This window comes from Enhydra lutris, unplaced genomic scaffold, assembly GCF_002288905.1.
Source record: "Enhydra lutris kenyoni isolate GAN:26980312 unplaced genomic scaffold, ASM228890v2 scaffoldscaffold5, whole genome shotgun sequence".
NCBI classification, from domain to species: domain Eukaryota; kingdom Metazoa; phylum Chordata; class Mammalia; order Carnivora; family Mustelidae; genus Enhydra; species Enhydra lutris.
In genome coordinates this window covers 37,296,688-37,322,995 of record NW_019154089.1, presented here as the reverse complement: position 1 = coordinate 37,322,995, position 26,308 = coordinate 37,296,688, and the positions used below count along the sequence as shown (strand labels likewise).

At 52.1% G+C, this 26,308-nt stretch overlaps 1 protein-coding gene across 1 annotated transcript in view; it reads left to right on the top strand.

Annotated features, from left to right (window-relative positions):
• LOC111141101 (Rho guanine nucleotide exchange factor 37) overlaps window positions 1-22,834 on the top strand; it is a 49,616-nt gene extending 26,782 nt beyond the window's left edge. The window contains exons 5-13 of the mRNA XM_022493432.1: window positions 7,127-7,326; window positions 8,671-8,801; window positions 9,481-9,585; window positions 11,248-11,358; window positions 12,098-12,427; window positions 14,857-14,985; window positions 17,450-17,645; window positions 19,216-19,373; window positions 21,872-22,834. Coding sequence (XP_022349140.1) covers window positions 7,127-7,326; window positions 8,671-8,801; window positions 9,481-9,585; window positions 11,248-11,358; window positions 12,098-12,427; window positions 14,857-14,985; window positions 17,450-17,645; window positions 19,216-19,373; window positions 21,872-22,081 — 1,570 coding nt within the window. The 3' untranslated portion in view covers window positions 22,082-22,834. The remainder of the gene's footprint in view (window positions 1-7,126; window positions 7,327-8,670; window positions 8,802-9,480; window positions 9,586-11,247; window positions 11,359-12,097; window positions 12,428-14,856; window positions 14,986-17,449; window positions 17,646-19,215; window positions 19,374-21,871) is intronic.
• The last annotated feature ends 3,474 nt before the right edge of the window (window positions 22,835-26,308 follow it).

Sequence of the window (26,308 nt, the reverse complement as noted above, 5' to 3'; positions counted from 1 at the left end):
GCATATAGAAGCAAATCAAATATATGCTGTCATTTCACTGCCTTTTTAAAGAAAATTTGTATTTTTTTTCCCTTCACCATGTATCGTGGACACCTTCCTATTTCAGTGCATACATATATGAGCCTTTGAACAGCATGTTCTTCTACCACATGGCTGTTCCCCAGTTCATTTAACTGGTTTCTATTAATGGACATTAATTTGCTTCTTTTCTTTTGCTATTACAGATAGCGTTCAGTTATTATTCATGAGTGTATGTCATTTTACTCAGGTGCATATAGTTCTTTTTTTTTTTTAAAGATTTTATTTATTTTAGAGAGAGAGTATGTGTGTGCATGGTTGGGGGGATGGGCAGTGCAAGAGGGAGAGAGAGGCTCTCACGCAGACTCTTCACTGAGTGCAGAGCTCAATGCAGGGCTTGATCTCAGGACCCTGAGATCATGAGCTGAGCCAAAACAAAGAGTCAGACACTCAACCGACTAAGCCACCCAGGTTTCCCACAGGTGCAGGTGTTTCTGTAAGGTCAATGTCCAGAGGTGGACTTTCTAGGTCAAAGAAAGCATATATGGATAATTTTGCTAAGATTGCAAACTTTCCTTCTATAAAGGCTATGCTGTGAGCAAGGTATGGGTGTCTGTTTCCTCATAGCCTCACCAGGGTGTGTCATTAAACTTTAGAGTAATGCCACTGAGAGAGGTGACAAATGGTGTCTCAGTGTGGTTTCATTTTGCATTTACTTCTCATGATTAAAGTTGGTCATTTCCTCGTATATTTAAGATCATTTATATTTCCTTGTCTGGGATTGTCCTGCTTCTTTTCTATTTCAAAAAGGCTTTTACCTTCCCCAGGACAAGCTTCCCAAATGGAGATAGATGAAGGTCATTTTCTGGAAATCAGAGTAGTGCAGGAGGATGAGAGGCGGTTGTTATTTTATCTTACTTAAACATTCCCTTTACACCCAAGAGAAAGACTGTGCAGAGTTAGATCTTTGAAGATGATGTTATCTCCTATGGAAGCTCCTGCTTCCTCCCCTGCTCCTCTCCCTTGCCTATCCCCCCAACCTCCTAAAGCCTCCTTTTCAATTACCCATGTCCTGGCTCCTCACTACCCCCCAAAAACTATATTCACTTCCCCCTTCGATTCATCATTTCATGGGTCTTAGAAACTTAGGTTTTGGGGCACTTGGGTGGCTCAGTGGGTTAAGCCGCTGCGTTTGGCTCGGGTCATGATCTTAGGGTCCTGGGATCCAGCCCTGCATCGGGCTCTTTGCTTGGGGAGAGCCTGCTTCTCTCTCTCTCTCTCTCTCTGCCTGCCTCTCTGCCTACTTGTGATCTTTCTCTGTCAAATAAATAAATAAAATCTTAAAAAAAAAAAAGAAACTTAGGTTTTTGTGAGGGTCACTAAATACATTTCAATAGGAGAGAGGCAGATAACAAAAACAAGAGTGGCACATGTGGGGCATAAGGGAGCAGTGGAGACTGTGGCCAACCAGAGCCAACAGACCCCGTGTAGAGAGCAGCTGCAGCCCTGTTAACGTTCCCTGTATAACAGAGCACCCAGAACAGAATGGCTTAAGACAGACACGTGTTTGGTTCATTCTGCTGCTTGTTAGCAATATGGCTGGACTCCATAAACGATTCCTCTAGCCCCTCCTGAGCACCTTCACATGCCCGTGATCACCTGCAGGTCAGCATTGCTGATCTCAGCTGGGCTCTCTTGTATGTCTGAGACACCGAGCTGACTCAGCTCTGGCTATACAGGCTCCTGTCACCTGGCGGGTGGCCCAGGCTTGTTCACATGGTGGTCACAGGGTTGAGACAGGGGGAGAGCGGGAGGGAGGGAAAAGGGAGGTGGGGGGCAGGAGAGGGTAAGGCCTTGGGAGGTCTTGGCTGGGAATTGGTGTTCTGTGACAGACCCAAGGGGTGGAAAAATTGACGCTGCTTCTCAAGGGGAGGAGTTTCAGGGTCGTACACAAAGTGGGTACAATAGCAGCCGCCACAACAAAGGGTGTGCATGCAGAGAGTAGAATAATTACAGCCCTACTTTACAAGCCATCCGCCTCCGTTGCCATGTAGGACTGTGAGTCCACTGTGGCCAGACCCTCCGACTACTCAAAAGAAGTCAGAAACTGTGATAGAACATCTCCCAGGTGCCAGATACTGGCATCGAGCTCAGACAGGTTAGAAGCACTGTCGGGGGGCCCTGGTTGGCTCAGAGGCTGCGGTTTCTCATGTCTCCCACACTCCGGTCTTTCCCAGCCAGACCAGTGCACGCTTTTCTCATGGGCTCCGGTGCCACGCTGCCCGGTGGTGGGTCTGGCTCCGCTCCAGCTCACCCTGGCAGAGCCATTTCATGTCTCCGAACCTGGTTTCCTTACATGTGAGAGGGGGAGTAAAAACTGTGCCTCATAGGGGTTTGGACTCGCTTGTACCCAAGTGACACTGTAAACCCCAGGTATTACCCTTGTCCGACTGGGCAGTGTTTGTAGTTCTCTAAAACCACACTGTGGCTCTCAGCACTAGTGGTTCCAATACTCCCTTTTTTTTTTTTTCCTTTTTTTAAGGAATTTATTTATTTGAGGGAGAGGGAGAGAGCACAAGCAGGGGGAGCAGCAGAGGGAGAAGCAGGCTTCCTGCTGAGTAGGGAACCCAACGTGGGGCTCAATTCCAGGACCCCAGGATCACGACCTGAGCCAAAGACAGACATTTAACCAACTGTGCCCCCCAGACGCCCCCCACTTTTTTTAAGAGAGTGAGAGAGGGGTAGGGGAGAGGGGCAGAATGAGAGGGAGAGAGAAAATCTTAAGGAGGCTCCACACCCATCACAGATCCCGATGCGGGGCTCGATCTCATGACCCAGAGATCATGACCTGAGCCAAAATCAAGGGCCTGACGTTCAACCAACTGAGCCACCCAGATGCCCCTCAATGCTCCTTTTTTGTAAAAAACTTTAAATTAATATCCTGACATATATTCTTGAAATAGATCAGCAGATAGATAGATAGATAGAGAGAGACCCTGCCTGTATACATAACTGGAAAGAAAAGATAATGGCTTAAAAGTAATAAAAAGAAGTAAAAGGAAAATAATGTCTAATAAAGTAATATGTATTTCAGTGTGGAACTGCCTGGGCACTGCTACCCTAGAAATTTAATGAAAGAATCAGATGCTGGCACCTACTTGTAATAAATAAGTTTGGATTCAAGGAAAGAAAAGTCAGAAGCCATTCCACGTAAGAAGTATCGAAAAAGGAAAGAGCAGAGAAGGCACATGCCGTAGAATTACAAGTAGCAATGAGAGCAAATTTGACCTCCCTGTGTATGATAAGAAGAAGCAAACAACATAAATGACACAGGGATAGCATTGTGCTCTGGGGGCAGAGGAAGTGAGGAAGTAGAACGTATGATGTTCTTGCAGATGGTCTGGGTCTTATTTATGAAAGGTAGCATCCTAAAAATTTCCAGTGCTTGGGGCGCCTGGGTCGCTGTCGTTAGGTGTCTGCCTTTGGCTCAGGTCCTGATCCCAGGATCCTGGGTTTGAGCCCCATATCAGGCTCCCTGCTCAGCAGGAAGCCTGCTGCTCCCTCTCCCACTCCCCCTGCTTGTGTTCCCTCTCTCACTGTCTCTGTCAAATGGTCACAGTAGAAGGAGAGGGAGAACCAGGCTCCCTGCTCAGCTGAGAGCCTGGTTCTCCCTCTCCTGCTGTTCTCCCTGCCTGTGCTTATGCTCTCTTGCTCTCCCTGTCAAATAAATAAGTAAAAAAAAAAAAAAAAAAAAAAAAAAAAGACTTCCAGTGCTGTGATCAGTGACTGGATGGAGTTGAATAATTCGTCATAAGAACACCTCCGTTCTTGAACTTGCAGCACATTTTCAGGCATTCATTCAGCCTGTGCATGTTCAGAGGGCCCTAGGAGACATGGCACCCTGCTCCACAGTGCAGGGCTGTCCTTGCACACGCCCTGCTGCCCTGGACCCTCCTGCTAAGTGCCTGAAGCAGCCCAGTGCCTGCAAGTTTCCACCGTGCCCTCGATGAGAGCCCCTGTTCCATTGTTGCCCTGGGAAGGCCATTCATCCTGCCAGCATTGCTTTCCACCTCCTCTCTCTTGAGACAGTAGTCCTGGTTTTCTTGTGCGTATGATCATGGGACTGTTTCTGGAGCTTAGCCGACTAGAATTACCACACCAAGCAGTAAGGGGTTCTTTTTCATCCATCTAATCCAATTCTTTGTGATTCCAAAATGCATGCTGCTTGCTACCTTTTTATTTGGGTGGGTGAGCAGGCAGCCTCTTCAATTTGTCCTGTCTCTTAATGCAGCTCCCACCTGAGGGCCAGGGGATCAAAGCTTGCCCCTGCACTGGGCAGGAAGCTCTGCAGCTGGGGGTGGCGGGGTGGGGGGGTAAAGCTGCCCTGCAGAGGCTGATCAGTCCAGCAGAGCGCCCACTGTCTCAGAATGACAGCGGAGGCAGTGTTTGGAGAGGGCAAATAATCTCTCTTTTCCTTTATTGACAATCTTCCATCATTTTATTTTTAAAAATTTTTAAACACTTATTTGAGTCATAAGCAGGGCGAAGGGGCAGAGAGAGAGGGAGAAGCAGACTCCCCACCAAGCAGGGAGCCCGACACGGGGTTCCATCCCAGAACTCTGAGATCATGACCCGAGCTGAAGGCAGATGCTTAACTTTATGTGCCACCCAGGTGCCTTTTTTCATTTTAAATATAAAAGTAATGAATGCTTACTGAAAAAAGGAATATTTAAACAAAACACGGGGAAATAAAGAATAAAAGTCCTTTGTCCTTCAGTCTCACGTTTCTCCGTCCCTCCACCTGCTGGTTAACTTTTCCATCCAAACTTTCTTCTGTTCATTTATTATTTTTTTAAAGATTGTATTTATTTATTTATTTGACAGACAGAGATCACAAGTAGGCAGAGAGGCAGACAAAGAGAGAGGGGGAAGCAGGCTCCCTGCCGAGCAGAGAGCCCAATGCAGGGCTCGATCCCAGGACCCTGAGATCATGACCCCAGCCAAAGGCAGAGGCTTAGTCCACTGAGCCACCCAGGCGCCCCAGCATCTGACTCTTGATCTCAGCCCAGGTCTTGAACTCAGGGTCATGAGTTCTATCCCCATGTTGGGCCTACTTTAAAAAAAAAATTTTTTTTCCTTCATATTATCTTAGAAAAGCTGTAATCATAAAAGGCTGCTATGATTCTGTCATGACCCCTTGCTAATTGTGGAGAAGAGCAGTGATCCTCTCTTTGAAGACCCCATGTACTCTTATTTGTGGACAGCTGTCCGCATGAGGCGGTTGCGCCCTTTCCCATGGAAAGTCAGCCCAGAGGACAGAGCTTTGCAAGTATCTGGTGACTCTTCCATCTCCCCTGCCTGTGGTTGGCCAAATGCTAGGAAACCCATGGTGAGAGCAGATGGTCAGCGTAGGCACGTCTTGACAGGTATTCCTACCCCTGCCTCCCCCACAACCCCCCGCGGCTAATGAGGGAACACCCACCTGTTCTGCCTGTTCTTAGCCTCAGGACTGATACTTCCTGGACATTTGGTCTGGAAATATTTCCTTAGGAGGAAGAGTAAGAGGCCAGGGTACCATGGAGAGGGGCTGAAGAATGGCTTTGAGCAACATCTGTGAGTCCTCTTGGAGGAGGCTTGCTAGACACTGAGGTTTGAAACCCTCATAGGCTTCTTGAAAGGCAGGTCTGAAGGCTCCTGGTTATGATCAAGGAAAACTGTGGGAGCCTCTTCCCAGATACCACTGACAGGTATTTTTTCCTGCAAATCCCCGAAATCAGCAAGAAAGGGACTAGAAAAAGTCATCCATTCATCAAATAGTGCATCTGGAAGGGATCTTGACACTACTCTTCTTGTGTTTCGCACCTATAGAAAAATAGAATTTAATAAACATATACCACTACCTAAAACTAACCAGTGTTAACATTTTGCTGCCTTTTTTATGCTGAACTGTTTAAATACAAATAATAGAAATCATGACTGTTTACCATTAAATAAGTTTTTTTTGCCCCCTAAAAATTTTACTTATTTACTTGAGAGCGAGAGAGAGTGAAAAGAACAGGTGGGAGGAGGGACAGAAGGAGAAGCAGACTCTCTGGAGAACAGGGAGCCTGACCCAGGACTCAGCCAGGACCCTGGCATCATGACCTGAGCCAAAGGCAGAGGCTTAACCAACTGAGCCACCCAAGCACCCCCTACCCTTAAATACTATTTTTTTTAAGATTTTATTTATTTATTTGACACACAGAGAGAGAGATCACAAGTAGGCAGAGAGGCAGGCAGAGAGAGAGGAGGAAGCAGGCTCCCTGCTGAGCAAGGAGCCAGATGTGGGGCTCGATCCCAGGACCCTGAGATCATGACCTGAGCTGAAGGCAGAGGCTTAACCCACTGAGCCACCCAGGCACCCCTACCCTTAAATACTTTAAATGCATCTCTATAAACACAAAGTTCCTGTGATTTTTTTTTTTTTTTTTGAACTTTCAACTGTTAAAGCCACAAAACCATTTTACTGCATGAAATGTCAAATGGGTGCCCTGCATACAGAGTTGAGCTTGGGACATAGCCAGGTGGACATGTCACGCAGGCAGCTGACCGTGTGAGTCCAGAGCTCAGGACAGAAGTGGGAAAACAGGTCTGGGGTGGGGCTATGTTTAAAGCCATCAGACTAAATGAAGTCAGTAAGAGAAGGAGTGGAGGGGAAGGAAGGCCCGAGGGTGCTCTGGCATTGGAGGGAGGCCAGCAGAGGAGGCCAAGAGAATGTCCCACGGAGCAGGGAAAGCAGGACGAAGGGCATCTCTGGGGCCAAAAGAAGAAAGTGTTTCAAGAGCAGGGACAAGTCAGCTGTGTCTGCTGCTGACAGGCCAAGGACGTGGAGGACCGAGAACTGACCGTTGCATTTAGTACAGATGGGAAGCCAGGACCCAGAAACTGGAAGAGTGAGAACTAGCAGCACCTCTCTAGCATCTAGATGAGGAAACTGAGAACCACGTTAGGCGGGTGACTTGCCTGAGATCACACAGCGAGTTAAAAGGCAGAGCTGGACCTAGAGCCCAGGGCTCCTGTTCCCTGAAACAGTGGGTTTCCCCTACCTAATGCCAGCCTTCTCCCTCAGGCCACAAGCTGGGCCCTCAGGCCTCAGTTTCTTACTGGTGATCCCTCTTCAGAGGATTACAAAGTACCCACTGCTGCTGCAGAAAATCCTGGAGAACACAGTCCCTGATGCTAGTGCTTATCCTGTGCTTCAGAGGGCTGTCTCTGCCCTCCAGGACGTGAACACCAACATCAATGAGTACAAGAGGCGCAAGGAAGTGGGTAAGGACTTGGGGGACTTAGGGGTTATATCAGTGAGAATGCTTCCTGCTACAAAAACACTAATTTCAAACCATCTTCATTAATAAATGTAGTGGCTCATGTAACCGCAAGTCCAAAGGTAATGTGGACTTTAGGTAGGGTTTGATCAGGGTCCTGGCTCCATTTCCCTAAAATTCTCTCATCTCTGATCTTTACTGTGTGTTACTTCGTGTCCAGGCTGGCCTTCCTCATAGTAGTAAGTGGCTATTGCTGTTCCAAGACTCACGTCTGATACCACACCCTGCAGGGATCTTTCACCCCTTAGTCATAAATTAGATTGGAGTGTCATTCTGATAGGACCCATTTGGGTCCTGTGCTCACCCTGAACCAGTCACCATGTTTAGGGGAATTCCATAAGCTGTTTGGCTTGGGCCTGGCTTATGTATCATTCTTGGAACCAACCACTGTAATCAGGAATTTGAGATTATACGAACTGGCTTATCCCAGCTAGCACCCACCCCTTGAACCGAAGCAAGATCAGTCCCATGCAAACCACATTGCATATACTGTGGAGGAGAAATTAATATGGAGGAGACCAAGAGCTGTGTGTGTGTGTGTGTGTGTGTGTGTGTGTGTGTGTACACATACCTTGGGAAGGCCAGCTAGTGCATGGGAAACTCTGTCTCTTAGGTTGTTAAAACAAAAAGGTTTGGGAAATGAGGCAGTGTCCCAGGTAGAGAGCAAACTCCACTGTGCCATCTGGATGGTATGATAGTGATAATCCAGCTCCTGTGACACGTCTTCCATTCCTTATCTGGTTTGATTCTTACCGTTGCTCTTGGAGGCTGGCCCCCGTAGCCCCATCTCATAGTCAGGTCAAATGAAAGCTCTAATCATTCCCTCCAGATGCCAGAGCTGGTGAGGGGCAGAGCCGGCTTTCAGACTCAGGCCCGGGGTGGAAAGCCCTGCACCGGGAATGGGGCTTCATGCTTCCCAGCCTGGCCCGGCTGACACAGGCCCAGGGACCTCAGGCAACTCACCTCTCCCTTGAGTCCTCCTTTAGAAAGTCCATTCAAACCCACTGTCTTCTGTGATCCTCCGAGCAAGCACAGGAGGTGGCCGGTCTCATTTACGAATGAGGAAGCAGTCCCAGGAAGGGGCGCCTTGCCCAAGTCAGGCTGCTCAGCCAGCCTCACACCTTGCAGCCAGCCCGGGGCTTGCCCTCTGCGCGCTGCTGTTGGAGCAGGCATACCACTGGCATTTGAGACGAGGGCCCAAGTGGGTGCCTAGCCAGGTGTGTCCAGGATGCCTGCTCTCCTGGGTCAGCTCTGGTCCCCGTGCCTTCTCTCTCCTCTGTTGCTGCAGCCTCCAAGTACGCCAGAGTGGAGCAGCTGACCCTCCGGGAGCGGCTGGCCCGCCTCAACACACACACCCTCTCCAAGAAGACCACTCGGCTGAGCCAGCTGCTGAAGCAGGAGGCCGGGCTTGTGCCCAGGGTGAGCCTGGGTGGAGGAAGGGTGGCATCCCCGCCCTTCCAGAGGGGAAGGACAGTGCTGTGGGTGGAGCAGGTGGCTTAGACTCCTGTCAGAGGTGGCGGCTGAGGGGCTGCAGGGACCTCTCCGCATGCGTGGCTAGGAGGGGCTGAGCTGGCACCCTCACGTGATTCCGAAGAGCCGGCTGGGGCTCTTTCCAGGGCACCCTGTGCTGTCCTTTTCTGAGCATCACTTTCTGCAGGTAGGAGAGCTAACCTCTGGACAAGGGCAAGGGACCCGCTCGGAATAGCTCCCAGGAGCAGCTCAGGTTGCTGGGGGCACTTACTCTAGACCAGGCATTATTTGATCAGCACAATGAAGTAGGTATTTTTATTACCCCATTTGCAGCTGTAGAAAACAGGCTCAAGGAGGGTAACATTTGCCCCAGGTCACACAGCCAGGGACCCAGGACTCCTGCATTTGCGTATCTTGCTCCGTGATCTGAGTACCAAACCACTAAGCAGCACTCACTGCCTCTAACCATCCCACTCAGCTTTGGGGCTGAAGGACCTGGCTCTGGTGGGCAGGGCTGCAGAGAGGTGGGCCCCAGTGAGAGCTTGGGACACGGGTGGGCCCCCGCCATTACCCCGCCTCCTCCCTGCGTGGATATTCTCAGCGTTCACAGATCTCACTGTCCTCTCAGACGGAAGACAAGGAATTTGACGATTTAGAAGAGAGGTTCCACTGGGTGTCACTGTGTGTGACTGAGACGAAGAACAATGTGGCCGTTTACCTGGATAATCTGGAGGTGAGGATCCTGCCGGTAACGATGGCTGGGCTGGGCTGGGTTCCCCAGGCAGGACGCCCGGGGTCCATCCGACAAGCTGGCAAAGGCACCAGCCGCAGGAACCCAAATGGAAGAGGTCACTGGGTCGCTGGCCGCAGGTCAGAGGAAGGGCCACAGGCGAGTGCTCCCCAACCCACAGCCTCCAAGCCCATTGAGCTCTCAGGGGTGAGGTTCCCACTGAGCAGGGTTAAAATTCACTGGGGTTCGAGTCCCACCCCACCAGTCTGGCACCTAGAGCAGGTGACACAGGTGCCTATGAAAGTGAGGCAGGTAATATTGTCACATGAAATGTGCACATGTCCGAGGCTTAGTGTCTAATAGGCTGTTGACGAGACTTTTCAGTAGAGTTAAATACATAATAATACTTAGAATTTGACCATATGGATGAACAAAGCCTAAAGGGGCAGCAGTTACTTGACTTGGAGAAGCCGTGGCTGTTTGGGAATGTGGACCCGGCGGTAGCCAGTTCTGGTTTTAGGGGGAAAAAAACTTTCAGACGATATCTCATGATGTGTCCACGTGAGCAGCAAATTTAATGAAAACTTAAGTGCTCTGTAGGCCCAAGAAAATGTATTTCTACAGGCTGAATTCATCCCACAGGAACACCAGTTTGCATGCCAACAGGCACATTATTTTCCTTGTCCCAAAACTCTCCTTCACTGTTGTCATCGACGCTGACTCATTCCATCCACTCCGTCCCTTTGTGGTTTTGTCCTCGGTCATGGCCATTCGCACAAAGCGGCTTGGTCAGAGGATAACGGGCTCTTTGGATAATGGGATTTGGGGTGTCCTTACGGGAAGTGTGGGAAGCGAGGGAGGTCATAGTTGCAGGCCCCTCTGTGTGGGGCAGATCCCCCTGCTTCTTCCCGCTCCATCCTGGGCCTCCTGGGCAGCAGGAGCCCGTCACAGTGCAGTGAGACAGGAGGGGACGGCTCCCAGAAAGGATGCAGAAGCAGGGTCACGTGCGAGACCCATCCGGCTTTGCAGGGTAGGGCAGATATTTGGAAGCATTAAGCTGTGTTCCCCCAGAGGCGGGCTTACATCACATAGAGTCCCCCAGCAAGCGCGGGACCCCTCCTTTAATCCCCTGAGTGCAGGAAAAGCTGCTTTGGCTGGTGTGTCTTTAACCCTGGCGGAGTGTGTCTCGGGCCGGGAGCCTTCTGCCGGCGGGGCTGTCCAGACAGAACTTAATGACCTTGTTTGCTTTTACAGCAGTTACTCTTACATGCCTGTTTGTGGCAGTTACTGCTGGTTTTCCCGTTATGGTAGTGTCATAAGGTGATTTAAAAAAATACAAAACACTGATATGAAAAGGAATGGTTAGTTGATTTCAAGTATCCATCGAATACGTGGAATATGGGCACGGCAGTGAAATCAGAGGTGCCGTGCAAACACACCCAGTCAGGCAGCACTGGATTAGGGAGAAAGGGCTGGTTCTGTCGCAGAAAGATTCGCTAATCACCCGAGCTGTGCAAGGATGGAGTAGGCTGTGTGCTTCCCTGTCACAGTGGGTGTGCGGAGGGCTGGACCGCCTCTCCAGAGGTAGGGTGGGAGTAGGGGGTGCAGGCGTGGGATGGCCACAATGGGTCTTCATTGGCTGTTTCTCGTCTGCTCCGGGTCCAGGCTTTCCTCCGCTTCCGGCCCCAGGAGTGCGATCTGGACATCGCTGGAGGGCCCGTGCCGGAGTACTGCAAACTCATGCGAGAGCTCCGGCTCCAGGCCTTCCCACGCTTCGTGAGTCCAGCTTCCCCTTTCCCCTTCCTTTGAGAGGCAGGTCGTAGAGCCTAGTGAGAATAGTATTTAGGGGCCTCCTGGCTGGCTCGGTCAGTAGAGCACGCAACTCTTGATCTCAGAGTTGTGAGTTCAAGCCCCACAATGGGTGTAGAGATGACTTAAAGCCAGGCCCTTTATATGATTGCTGCATCCGTAACCTTCCAGAGCAGTAAGCAGGGCAGAAATTATTATTATTAATGCATTTTGCTGATAAAAATAGCCTCAGCTAATGTTTGCTGTGCCTTACTATCCGCCAGGCAGATAAGCTGCTCAACGCTTTATAGTCTCCATTAATCCTCACAACACGGCTTACCGGGCAGATGCTGCTAAGAGCACCACTCTGCAGGGGAGAGCTGGAGGCTCAGGGAGGGTGACTTCCCAGCTTATTCACATGGTCAGTGTCAAGATGGAATCTGAGTCCCAAAGACTGTGATGTGGTCACCCCTCTCTACAAAATCTCCTAAGATCTGTACACAGATGTTAGGAAGGGCGAGGCCCTCTGCTAAGCTCATACATGCACTGTCCCCACTGTTCAGATGGGCACACCGAGGCCCAGAAAGGTTAGATAACATGCAAGAGGTCACAGCGAGTTGGCGGGGGTGGGACTACCGCCTGGTCCTACCTCCCTCCAAAACCCCTCTCCCCAGTGCCTGCCCTCTGCCACTCCCTTTCCCAGCCCCGAGCTCCCCTCTCCCCGCAGAAGCAGCGGCTGGAAGGCCTGGTGTGGCAGCCATTGTGCAGCCTGGCCAAAGCCCTGGCCGGCCCTCAGAACCTGGTCAGGAAGCGTCTGGACAAACTCCTGGACTTCGAGAGGGTGGAAGAAAAGCTGTTGGAGGTGGGCAGCGTGACGTATGAGGAGCAGGAGGCCCGGCACACGTACCAGGCCCTCAACTCCCTGCTCGTGGCCGAGCTCCCGCAGCTGAACCGGCTGGCCGTGCGCTGGCTGGGCCAGATCCTGTGCACGTTCGTGGGCCTCCAGAGGGACCTCGCAGAGCAGGTGCTGCAGAGAGCAGAGGGTGGCTTGGCCCAGGTAAGGCCTCTGGGACTGGGACGCCTCTGCCGAGTAGCCAGGGCCTCATAGCCCTGCAGCCAGCAGTTCAAGGGGGCTGGCATGGAGGGAGATTAGGCCGTTGGTGCTTAGCAGGCGGCCATGGGGACCTCCTGGACCTCTCTTATGTCATTTGCCGATTTCTGGAGTCCGATCATGTAAACGAGAATAGAACTGGGACTCCGGGCAATTCCTGGGCTCTGGGATTCAGAAGCGGAGGAGGCTCTGCTGGGAAAATAGCAGACCTTTGGGCCCGTCCTTGGAATATATTAGAAGTCGGTGACAGAGGCCCGGCCCTTCCCCGAAGTTGGGAGTCAGTGTCTCTGGTTGGCGTTCCCGCTGCTGTGACTACTTCTAGTAGCTGCATCCTCGTGAGCACGTGGTGTGTCCCTCCCATGCGTTATCCTAGCGCATCCTCACACTGACCGTAGAGCGTAGGTACCATCATCATCCGCGTTCCAAAAGGAAGCCGAGGCACAGAGGGGTTAGACAGCATGCCCGAGGCCACACAGCCGATAGCAGGAGTTCACCCTGGCAGCTCAACTCCGAAGCCTGGGCTCTGAACACTGCTTGGCATCCTAGTAGAAAAGTTGTCCACTGAAAGATCTATTTGTATAGATCACAAAGAAGTTTGGACAAACTTCCAAGGACAAACTTTGAATTCAGAGCTTTGAGGACGAGGGCTGATGCAGGGAAGAAAACCGAGCTGCTTTCAGGTCTGTCTCTGTCAGCGTCAGAGCTGAGGGTCCGTGGGCCTGGCCCCCAGGATGGTCCAGCACTCCTCAGAGCACACACTGTCTCCTGGGCTTCATGGTCCGTGGCTCAGCCGCCCCCTTGCACTGTGTTGCGTGAAACTTCCTCTGAAACGCGCATGCCCCCCAGCTCCTTGTCCCAGTCCACCCTGTGGTCCCACTTCTTGCACACCGCTTCTGACCATGTCCCTTTGCACAGACCCCTTGCTTGGCCTGAAATGCCCCCAGCCCAGGGCCCCCTATGCCTTTCACAGTGCCTGGTGCATGGTAGGAACTCCCCAAATATGTGACAGATGAATGAACCTTTCCATGAGGCTCTCAAAGCCCCCTCTTGCAGCTGGGAGAGCCCATCTCCCCATCGCACATACTCCAACAGCCCTTAGGATGGGCTGTGCTAAGCTCTTCGCAGAGCCTGCCTTCATCTGGGGCGCTGGAGGAAGCTGTTTCTCCTCATTGAGGAGGGCTGGGACGATAGGCTTTTATTCTTTTGGGCCTTCAAAGCATTTAGTACAGAGTTCTGTCTTAGACATGCTTTTTGAATTTAATTAAGCCTGAACCATCTGCCAAAAGAACCATTTCTCTTTCCCGAAGCCAGAGAGTCAGTGTGATTAGATGAGCGTCATTCTTTTTCCACCCTCCAGTTCTGTCCGCAGGGCTGCCAGGCCTCTTGTGTTTAGACTGGGATGTGCGGGCCTGGGGAGTGTTGCTGGATGCCAGCAGCAGGAAGATCAACTTTATAAAAGCAGAAAGTGGGCCTTTCCTGGTTGGGCCTGTCCTTTTGAATGTTCGGACCTGTCAGTGACTGGTGCCAGCTTCCTTGTCTGTGTCCCATGGCCCATTGCCCTGGACCAGTCCCGTGGAGCCTGGGAAAGGCCTGCACGGTAGAACCTCAATCTGTCTGCATCCTGGGGGCAGGGAAAAGGCTCTAAGTCAGACCCAAGAGCAGTAAGCTTGGTGACAAGCAGAGAGGGCAGGTCTCCATTAGCTGTGGATCTTACTCATTCCTTGGTTGTTGGTAAGAAAGCAGGAGATGGCTCGCTAGGCCAGGGGTCTCAGGATGGGGCATTACTCAGAACTCCTTGGGTTCCAAACCAGCTGAGGCATAAAGAAGGACATCCTGATTTGCATAACTGGGAGGCCCAGGAGGCGATCGAACCCATGGCAGGTGCATTCAGCACAAACATTGTCAGGGATCCGACTTTCTCTCCATCTCCTAGCTCTGCTTCCCTGTCTGGGCTGGCTTCATTCTCAAGCCAACCTTTTTCTGCATGGTGGGAGAGACAGCTTTTACATCTCAGCATCTAAAAGAGAAGTTTTCTTCTCGTTCTCAGCCTTCATATTCTAAATGTGATGGGAGGATTCTGCCTGGCCTTGCTTGGGTTTGTTGTCTAGTCCGTGGGCTGCTCACCGCAGATGGGAGAAGGGAGGCCATGCCTTCCATCCCTGTGGCCACAGCTCCATGGTGGACAGTATTCCTAGACTCCAACAGAAGGATGCTTTCTTGAAGGACACTGAGCAGGGCAGTCAGCAGACACACATGACAGCTGATGAAGACATTAAAATCCCTCTTCACACACCTGGGGCTGGAATATAGACTACCAGAATCTTTCTGTCCCCTTCCTCCCAGAGAATGCTCTGATGACAGTGTCTATCCCACAGCTGCCCCACTACCACCTCTCCGAGCCAGCCTTCCGGAAGCTGGTGGAGGACACCCTGGGCCAGAATGGTCACCAGCTTCGCTCCTTTCAAGAGAACTTTGAGAAAGTGCTGCCACCTCCCACCGTACAAGTAAGTGTCCCTCCTTGCCCCGCAGACTGTCCAGTCCTTTACCTGCCAGTGGGGGAAGGCCCAATCCCGTTTCTTTTCTTACCCCAAGTTTCCCTGTACCCCTTCCCTCTCTTCTTTCTGTGAGCCAGAGGAGGTGATAGGATTCACACCACCTACACACATGCTCCTCATGGCCAATAAACATCAGAGAAGAACAGTAGAATATTAAGTGCAATTAGACATAATAACAGACAAGTGACATCAGCATCCCCAAACCTGGAATTTCACATTTTAAAAAAAAAAAAAAAGCTTACTCTGTTTCCTTACCATCCACTGAACCGGCTTCAGATACCAGCATTCAGGGTGAATAAAAAGTGGGAATAATAAATCATTTACATTTTCATTTTGCTATGGCATTTTCAATTGCAAAACATAGCATTTCAGCTGCATCATGGTTTACAGACTTTGGCTGGCCAGATGCTTTTCTGGGTAAAGTATTTTTCTCTAAAACAGAAGGAAAGGGTATGTTTCCGGTGCACTTGAAGGATGTACGCAGGTAGCATACGTTGGAAGTGGAGCTGAAGTAGCCGAAGGGAGAAGGGGGCCCCGCAGACCTGGGCGAGAGGCTCCTGAAGCTGTGTGTTCAGTCCCATGTGAAATGTGAAGTCAAGGGTGGGGAGATAGGGCCAGGATTCCCCGGAAGGGAGGAAGGGGCCCCAGAGACCCAGAGAGTCAAGTAAAGGAGCCCATCCCACAAGGGCTGGCCCATAGAGGTGGCCTGTGCACCTGACTGGAATGCAGAGAAGGCCAAAGGCCATCAGGGATGCAAGCCCTCTCCTAGAGGGAAGCGGACTCTTCCTTGGGCCACAGCTGTGCTCCCCTCTCCCCCCACACCAAGGCTGTCCCAGCCAGAGGTCCCACGGGGGTTGGGGCGGCGTGGGCCCTACAGTGTGGGGGGAAGGACAGGTACAGAAAGTAAAGAGCAGAGCAGCCACTCAGATGAGTCATGGGGAAACTCCTCTCTCTCTCTACTTGAGATAATAATATTTTTCTTATTGGAAAAGCGTTTCATGCTGATTATAGAAAAAAAGAGAAAACACAGAAAAACAAGAGAAAGGAATGGAAACATCATGATCCCTATGTATGTTGCAAACTGGCAGGAAGAGAGGAGATGCCCCCTCTTTTCCACCTTTGTTCCCACCCAGCCCCCCACGCCCCTCCTACGCATTCCTGACTTCTTTGGCTCGGAGTTCAGAACCCACAGAAGTGAAGTGGTCTCCCAGGACAGAAGCAGTCCTCCTGATATTCTTCCACATGTCCCCTTGGTCCCTCCAGGGAATGCGGCTCTTCTGTGCCCAGGGCCTCTCAGACTTGAGAAAGAAGGCAAACGTTTCTACACGGCTGGCTTTTACACTCAGGGTAACACCTCCATTCTGGGAAAAAAAAGCTCCCCTGTCTCCACATCCACCTAAGGGCCTGTTTAGAAACATCAAGTTCTGCTAGTTCTTGAGCCTGACTAGTGAACCCAGTGGAGTAGGGGTAATGGCAGAATGGCAGAGTCTGTGCCCAGACGTCCCTGAAGGGCCCCTCTGTCTGCTTTCCCTACACCAAGCACCTCCTCCCCCCAGAAATTACCACATAGAATGTGATTGCTGTATATATACACACACATATATGGTCAGAGAATCTATAGTAAATCTGTATTCAGTGTTTTTAGTTTCTTCTTTGTTTTGCAAAAAGGGGACCGTCACCCCTGAGTCTTTTCTTTGTGATACTTTTGCTGGAAGAAATGAACAAGAAAACAAAGGCAGTGCCAGGAGATTTTTGGAAGCATGGAAAGCACCCCTGAGTCATTCTTCCCAGCTAGCTGGCCGTTTCCATCAGGGCAGAACTGTCTTCTGCATTTCTGTTACCCCATTCAGAAGGCTTACTGTGCCTAGTAAACAGTAGGTGCTTGATAAATACTTGTGGAATAGAAGATAGCACTCCTTTCCGTCACACGTGAGGGAGGGTCTGTGCGCGTCACCCCATGCCGGCTGTCGGAGCAGCCCCACGAGTCAGGCCTGGTGCCTGTGTGAAGGTCACGGTCTTACTCATTCAGGCTGGAAGACCTGTGCCGGGCTTTTTCCTGTGGGGTTATTCAGCTTGATACTGTGGCCAGAATTTAGGATCCCATCCTACAGTTCTGTAACTGAGAACTTCTGGAAGCTGAATTAGAATTTTAGAAAATTCCAGAAGTTTAGACCTAGGAGGGATTTTTTTAGAGGTTAAATTGAGGGGGATTTTTTGAGATCCCTCCGGAGCCTAAGAGTGTGTGTCCTTCCTCTAATCCAGCCTTCCTCTAATCTGTTAGTGAGGCGACTATTACCCTTTGGGGGCAGAGGAAGCATCGGCGCAGGGCTCCTGGCTGTCAGCACGTGGGCAGCCAGCTTTGACACACCGACTGAGGCACCTGTGTCTCTCTTTGTCCCTCCCCCACCCCCAGCCACTCCTTCCAGGGGCTGAACGCCAGGTGCAGGCTCTCCTGAGCAGGTACGGCCCAGAAAAGCTGTACCAGGTGACAAGCAACGTCAGCGGGGCTGGGACTCTGGACCTGATGCTGCTGCGGGGCCAGGTTGTGGCTCTCCTTCAAAACAAGGACACCAAAGGCAACAGCAGCCGCTGGCTGGTAGACACCGGGGGTACGTGGGGCTTCGGGGGCTCTTCCCCTCCCTCTGGGAAGCCCCCCAACAGGAACCAGTGGGGAGATCCGGGCTGTGGGCAGGGGTCTGGCTATGCAGATTTGCGATGGGAATTGACCCAGGTGAAAACTCAGGGCTTAGGGCTCAGCCAGCTCAGCATGGCCCGTGCCGTGCCACAGAGAGGAAGTGAGTCTTACGTTGCTACATCTGTTATCAGGCACCTGTTATGTGCCTTGCGGACCTCACAGACTTTTGGGGTAGACAGACAGAGATGTGCAGAGAGAGCTCCAGCATCTCCTTCAAAGATGTAGATACGCAGAGAAGGCACGCTTGGATCCCAGCTACAGGGAGGACATCTGGCATCTAGAACAAGAGACGTGTGGTCCTGCCTGTCCCCCATGCACTGGTCCCAGCCTTGGATGTGCTGCTCAGGTCTGGGTGCCCCAGTGTAACTGGGCAGGAGGCAAGTGGCACCTTGAAACCAAGAGGAGATGGCCCAGCAGTGTCTTCCAGAAAGGGGCCTGTGACCCACAAGATGAGGGTCACACAGGCTCACTGGGAAGGGATCCACAGACAGTTTTTCCCTTTCAGACAGGGTATTGTAATTGTCACTGAAATATTTTTCTGCATATGAGAAAAACGATAGCCAGTTCATAAACCCGTAATTTTATTCATATTATTGGTGGAACAAGTCTAAGTTTTAAAAAGTGAGTCTATCAAAAAATTAAGTGTGTGACTCTTGATCTCAGCTCAGGTCTTGATCTCAGGGTCGTGAGTTCAAGCCCTGTTAGGCTTCACACTGGGCACAGAGCCTTCTTTAAAAAAAATTAAGAAAATGGTACAAATCCAGCAGAAACTGAAAGGGCAGTCTCATGACTCAAGTTGACAAACAGCTGAATTGGATTCAAGCCAGCCACTGGGGTCAAGGGGACTGAGTTTGGATCCCAAGTCAGCCACTTTACTAACTGCATGATCTCAGAGAAGTTAGCGGAGCCTCTCCAAGCTCCGCTGGCCCAGCCATCAGACGGAGACAACAGTACTGACCCGGAGGCTTGGCGTGAAGACTGGACAGTCAAATGCCAGTCCCGCCACCCAGCAAGCTCTCAGGTGGTGCTGGCCATGCACGGTGATAGGGAGCAGAACAGCACTGGAGCAGGAACTGGGGGCACTCAGCAGTTTCTGCCTCCTGCCAAAGGCTGTGCTGAGTGAGGAAGCAGCCCCACTCTAGGTCTCCGCTTGAGGGGAAGGGGACCAGTGGGCCCAGCGCCAGGAAAGCAGTATTCATATCAGCCCGAGGGAGAATGTCTTACCCCTGTCAAAGCTGTTCAAAGCAGAGTGGGTTGCCTTGGTAGGGAATGAGCTCCCTGTCACTGGGGATGTGCAAGTAGAAGCTGGAAACAGTGAGTGTGGGTGGGTTTGTGAGGTTCCTAGATGACCTTTTCAGGTCCTCTTTCATGTTGGGAAATTGTGCTGGAGGCATTCACATCCATAAATGGTGCTGACTTCCTCTACCCCTAAAAGGAATGGGAAGGGCAGTCAGCAGCCAGATAACATTGTGCGTGTCCTGTAGGACATCGAGGGTATGCGCCAGCTGGGAAACTGGAGCTGTACCATGTCATCTCCGGTCAGGAGGAAATCAAAGGGCAGGAGGGGCCTCACCAGGACTCCCATCACCTGGCACCAGAGCCCATCCCAGCCCCTGTCCCCTCTCTGCCAACGGTGACCCAGGTGAGTCTGGGAGAGGGGTGGGGTTTGCCCTCCCATAGCCACCTGGAGTGGGGCTTTGATCTTCCTTCTGTTGGAAGAGGCTACCGTCCCTTGAGGCCGGGGCCTTGGTCAGTGGCCACAGTCCTGGTCAGGACTGGACCTGGAAAAAGGAGGATTTCATCCCTGCCACATAAACAACCCCTTGCTCCCTGTCAAGGGGATGAGTGGAATTCATTCATTCATTCATTCATTCATTCACTGTTTGCCAGGCATTGTGCTAGATGAGAGATGTAATCATGAGCAAAAGTAAATCTTGGTCCTTGCCTTCCTCAGATTTTTAACCTGGGGGTGGGGAAAACAGCAATTAATAAAATAATCATGGGAATCATTGTAAAGTCAGAGCAGTGATAAGTGCCGGAGCCCTAGGTCTCGTGGGAGAGGTGCAGGAAAGGCTTTTCTAAGAAGAATGATGCTTTTTCTCCGATTTGAAGGGTGAGCAGGGATTAACTGGATAAAGGGAGTGTGCCGGGTGTGGATGGGAAGAGCTCCCCAGAAAGTGTGCATAGTGAAGGCAGAGGCCCAGCGTGTTTGTGTGTGTGCACATGTGCACATGTGCATGTCTGTGTGTGGACAAAGGAGGGGCACGTGGCGGGGAGGAGAAGGTAGGGGTGCAGAGCTGCTAGAGAGGTCAGCAGGGCCAAGCCAGGGGGGTCGTGTGGTCTTGGCGAGGGTGTCCGCCTTGGCTTCAGAACAGTGGGGAGCCCAGATACATGTTCACAGCGGCATTAGTCGTAACTGCCAGGAAGTAGAAACAAGCCAAGTGTCCATCAGCAGACGAGTGGGGGTAAGTGAGATGCAGCATAGCCACACAACGGAGTATTACTCGGCCGTGAAAAAGAAGGAAGTGCCAGTACGTGCCGTCACATGCAGCTCTGTGCAGAAGGCCTCGTGCTGTATGACTTTATATGAAATGTCCAAACCAGGCAAATGGCTGGAGATGGGAAGTACATCAGTGGTTGGCAGGGACCAGGGTGGGGCGGAGTTGGGAAGGGACTGCTATCTCGAATGGGGGTTCTTTTTGAGGGGATGAAAATGTTCTGGAATTAGAAACGCTGATTGCACGGTCTTTGAGCCTATTAAAAACTACTGAATTGTATACTATAAAAAGATGACTGCTACAGTATTTGAATTCTACCTCAAAACCAAAAAAGTGATGGGAAGCAATTAAAGGCTTTGGCTTTGCTGGGATGGAGTCGTTGAGGGAGGAGAAGCTCTGTGGGGTCGCTGTGAGGGCCGGAGGAGCTAGGAAGGCCAGGCCAGGCATATGTGAGCCTCAGTTGACGGCAGCCGCACTCCCCGGTAGAAGAGAGCTTCACCTGTGACAGGTGGGCAGTAGAAAGGGCAGGAGCAGCAACAGGGAGCAGTGGTAGGAAACCAGAGACTGGCGGTGAACAGGCCAGGAGGCCTCAGGCCAGAGAGGAGCCTCAGGTGGGCTGTCAGGGGGCAGTGGAGAAGCCTGTATGATGTGAGGCGTACAGCGTGGGGCACATCCCCAGGAAGGCTCCGAGGGCCAATGCCTCCTGCCGGGCCTTCCCCCCCATCAGCCAAGAACCCACAAGGAGCTCCCCAGAGGGCCTGGCCAGGCCCCAGCTCCACTCAGTGTGGGCAGCATCTCTAGGTCTGGTGAGCCCAGCCGTCCATCTTCCCAGACACATCAGCCGCTTCCTCTGTTCATGGGTCCACACTTGTGGAATGGTCCCCGTCCTCCCCCGCTTCTGACTGTTCCGGAGGGTTGGCCGCAGTAACAGCAGGAATGGTAAACAGAGTCAGAGCAGCCCACATGTACTGAGCCCTGAGCGTGTACTGGGCACAGACGCACATCATTCATTGAACTCCCACAATTACCTGGAGTGGGGGATGCTATTACTTCCATTTCGCAGGTGATGAAACTGAGGCCAGGGAGGTGAAATATTAGCCTAATAACTACCCTCTCCTCCAGTCCCCCCCCCCAGTTCAATGCCTTTCCTTAAAAATTAACCGAGTCCCCTGATCCCCAGTCTCTACTCCAAGTTGGGAAGCGGGCCTGGGTAGGTGACACCCTCAGATCCGGGGAGGGTTTTGGGGGAAAGGCTGCCACGTGCTCTGCTCAGTGGGGTGACAGCAGTGGACCGAGGGCACCTGTACTGACAGGCCTGGCTTCGTTGCCGTGTGATTTTGAATGAGCTCTTTGACTTCTCTGAGTCTCCATTTCCTTATCTGAAAAATGGAGCAGAATTATAGAACTGTGAGAGTCAAGCCCAGGGAACGTGCTGGAACAGAGCCTGGCACACAGTGGGTATTGCTGGTGGAAGTGGCAGCAGTAGCCTTCCTCTTTAGCATAGAGGATGTCCTTGGGAGGTGATGACTGCCCCGTGGGCACTGAGTCGGGTGGGAGGGAGCAAGACGAGAATGGCATCTCTGGGTTGGGTGTGTCTGTCCCCACGCCGCACTGTTTCTGTGTCACTCCCCATGTGTTTCAGGTGGTGGCGGTGTACCCCTTTGTGGCCAGAAGCAGCCATGAAGTGAGTCTGCAGGCGGGCCAGCTGGTGACTGTCCTAGAGGCCCAGGACAAGAAGGGGAACCCGGAATGGAGCCTCGTGGAAGTGAACGAGCAGAAGGGATATGTGCCTTCCAGCTTCCTGGCCAAGGCTCCAAGCCCAGCTCCGTGGGGCTGGAGTCTGCCCTCCTAGGGTGCCCGCTGTGGTGCCCGGGCTGCCAAGGGACAGGGAGGCTTGGATGCTAGGACCCTGTGAGAGGAAGGAATCCAAGAGAAGGCGGGTGTGAGAGGGGAGGTCAGGCCTAGGTGGGGTGAAGGGCAGCCAGTAGAAGTGGCTGGGCCTTGCAGGCATACCTGGTGTGGGTGAGCAGGAAAGGCTCCAGCCAGAGCCGCTCATCAGGTCTGCAGAAAACAGGGTTCCCGTCTGAAGTCACAACAGCCCGGATGGCAGGTCAAGTTGATGAGGACTTGCTGTTGTTGATGGCCTGTCTTACCTGCGCTCCTATCCAGCCCTGCCCACCGAGTGGGTCACGCAGGTGAATGTTACCTGCGTGCGCGGGGTTGCAGGGCGCTGGCCTGACAGTTCACTCCCCGCATGTTGCATCAGGAGACACCGCAGCCAGCAAATGCCGGCAGCTGAGTTATCTTGGCCGGTGAACCTCCCCTCCAGCCCTCTCTAGCTGAGGAGCAAGGCTCGTGAGGGCAGTGGAAAGGTTCTCCTTGGCGGAGCCTGGGAGCGGGGGTGGCTGGGTCACCGTCCTGGAATGTGTTTAGGCAAATTCAGAGGCTGTTCCTGGGAACCGGAGATTTTGAGGGTGAGGAGTGAGGGTGCGGGCACATGAGGCTGTGTAGCTACTGGGCTTGTGCTCTCTACACTAGGGAATAAAGGGCATGCAAATTGCTTAGGCAACTCTGTGCAGCAGGTGATGGAAAGCCTGGTGGGTGGGGGAGATTGGGGAATGACTTCCTTTCCTGTTTCTGGAAGTCGGGAGCCAGGGGGAGCACCCGGTGGTTTCAGGGCCTGGAGGTAGCAGGTGCATGTGGGTGTCAGTTGGAGGAAGGGCCTTAGACATAGGACACAACCTCAGTTTTCTCATCCACAAAGATCTAACTCACAGGGTTGTGGCGAGAATGGCCTGAGGCTAAGGACAGGAAGCGCCTTGTAAATTTTGAAGTGTGATAAAAATGTCAATTCTCATGGTAGCAGGATGCAACCCAGCAATAGTCTTAGGATGGCCCCAGCACCCTCAGGCCCAGCTGCAGAGTGCGAGCCTCTGCTGGCCCTGCCCAGCCGTGGCAGACACTGGGAGTCAGCATGGAGCCCTCTCCCCTCAGCCCAGGAGCTACCTCAGAGCCCCTCTACACACCGCTTTCTAGGTAGCCAGTCTCTTGAACTTGGTGAGGTCAAACCCATCGCCATCCCTTTCTAGGACCTGGAAATGGGAAAAACAGTACCTGTTCAAGGCAAACCAACCCACTGGGGCTGTTCTGGGAGCAGCCACCATTGAATCACCCTCTCTGGGTTGTCACTTTGGCTAAGATACATCTCAGGATTCACGGAAGAGGCCAGGGGGTCTGGCCTGACCTGTAATACAAATTATACATTTGGGGGCTGACCCAATCTAGAGGCTGGGGGAAAATCCAGTGGTAGCTTAGACTTACCTCCAAGAACCTCTCCATGGTATTGTAACTGTAGTGCCTAAAGCAGTTAGCTCTGGCTTTGGGAGGGCTTTTAAGAAATATATACATGCCCGCGTGAGATCTGCACCTCACTCCTCAGTTCAGGAAAGTGGGAAGATGGATTGTGCAAGAGAAACTCAGTCCCCACTGACCCCGTGCTGGCACCAGATTCACTCTGTAAGATGCTCTTGACTCATTTTCCTTTCTCTTTCCCACTAAGATTTCTAATACAAGTAGAAGGCATAGGGGAGCATTTACAAGACAGGAAATCCACATGTGGGTCCCTCAGTGCTTACTGAGACTCTCCTGTGGGCTACAACCCCAGCTCAGGCTTCTCAACCTGTCTGCTTGCTGTGGGGCCAGTGACCGATGCCAGGATCCCGCCCCCCCCCCCACCGCCCCACCCGCAGAGATTGTAATGGAGTTGGTCTAGGCTGGGGCCAGGCCCTCAGGAACTCAGAAAGCTCCCCAGGTGCTTCCGGCATGTACCCGGGACTGGGGACCTCGGCCCGAGACACGCAGTAGTGGACGAGACAGGTCTGCAGTCCGAAGCGGTCGCCAGCTGTGAGCTGGGATGTGCCCCCTCTGAGTTCTGTCCTTGCTCAGATGTTTTGAACAGGCAGCTTTAGAGATGTTTTGAAAGAGGACAGCCTGTTCTGTCAGGTCCCAGAATGTATATTTATTAAGCGCCATTAACAGGGACCTGAACAAAACTGGATGTTCTTGAAGGCAGAAGGCAGAAACCTGGAATACATGTGGAACCACATCTGTCTCGTGAGGGGAGAACGAAAATGTCTTTGGGGGCACACGGGTTGTGGTTTCTTGTAGACCAGGGGCGGAGATCCAGAGTCAGTGACAGCTGAGAAAATGCATGTTGAGAGGCAGAGAATGGCCTGGATTTTCTGCAGAGGCCTCTGTGTAATGTGCCTTGCCCCTGCCCCCCGGAAGCCTGGAACCCTACGCTGCGTCTTCCGTCCTACATATCGCCCTGTGGGGCCGCCTCTCCCTGAACTTGCCAGGGTGTTTGCCCGGGAACCAGACAAGGCTGATGCCAAGGGCGGCCCTCGCTCCCTGCCGCGGAGTGCGACCTCTTGAACCTTTTCGGCCCAAACCCAGGTCTGAACGTGAGGGCAAGGTTACAATATGGAGGAAAGATGAATGGAGTCCTGCTGTGTGAATAGAGTCCTCCTCCTGTGGGGAGCTCTAGCTTGGTGAAGCAGTGACAGGAACTGCTAAGAATAAAGGACTTCAAAGGGGAAAACATCTCTGGAGTTTGCGGGACTCTAACCGTTGGAGAGTCAGATGCCCCAATGGGACAGGTGTTCATAAAAACAGGACCTCATTTGTTCACGTGTTCATTTTCCTCTTTTTTTAAGAGATTTTATTTACTTGAGAGCGAGCGTGCACACACAGAAGTGGAGGACTGGCTAGGAGAGGCAGAGGGAGCAGCAGACTCCCCACGAGGCAGGGAGCACAACCCGGGCCTCAATCCCAGGACCCGGAGATCATGACCCAAGCCGAAGGCAGACACTTAACTGACTGGTCCCAAGTGCCCCTCGTGTGTTCATTTGATAAGGGTCTACCACACATCTCTGGTGCCTCTAGGAGTTGGCCTTGGCTGCTGGGATACAGTGAGAAGTCAGATGGGGGCCCTGTCCTCCCAAAGCCCACTGTCTGGAGAGGGAGACGGACAAGTCAGTGGTCCATTACATGCAGTGTAAGTGGTCGCACATGGCAGTAACAGGTGCCACTGGAGCCCATTGGAGGGGTCAGTGTCCCTAACCAACACTGGGCCACTAAGGAAGGCTTCCTTAAAGAAGTAACATCCAAGCTGAGGCTTAAAAGGTAACTTGGGTTGGGTGAAGGTGGGACAGAGGGCACATGCAAAGGCCCAGAGGTAGGCATAAGCATGTTTCATCAGGGAACCAAAATGCTATAGAGCTAGAATGCAGGGTGTGTGGGGGAGTACTAGGTGTAGGGAGAGATGGCTTTGAGATGTCCACATGGGAAGGAGCTCTGAGTTGTGTTCTGAGACCGGTAGAAAGCCACTGAAAGGATTGATGTAGAGAAGTGACATGCCCAGGGTCGCATTTTAGGATGCAAGCTCCAGTTCATTCTGGAATTTCCCCAGGGTCCTGTCACATGGCTCAAGGAATAAATTGTCAACGCACATTGCTTACATAAACATCCCAGAGGGGACAGGAAGCCCTGCCTCCCAGGAATCTCCCGCCAGCTGGAGAGACAGGACATACAGGCATCAGGCAATTACCTGCTACCACAGGGTAGCATGCTGTCAACCCCAGAAGGGGACTACGGACCAGGCTTATAGGTGCTCAAGTGAGAGGGAGTTTTGGGGGCTGAAGTGATCAGAGAGGCTTCCTGGAGGAGGCAGGGCAGGTGCCAGGCCTTTTGGGATAAGTGGGATTGGGGAAAGCAAAAGGGAAAGAAAGGCCTTCTCAGGCCTAGGGAGGCAGCATGGTGGTGTGGAAAATTGTCCCACTCTTGGCCTTAGAAATCCTGAGTTCAAGGCCTGCTTGACCATAGACAAGTAACAGTGCACTTATGGCTTCTGCATGTGAATAAGTGGGATGAGGGTCCCCAGCCTGCCCTGTCCTCTTAAAGTACTCATTGTATCATCCTGATTTATCCTAAGGAGGCACAGGCTCTCTCACCGGGACCTAGCATCCAGCGTGGAAGTCATCGTAGGGCCTATTGAGCAGGACAGAGCCTAAAGTATCCT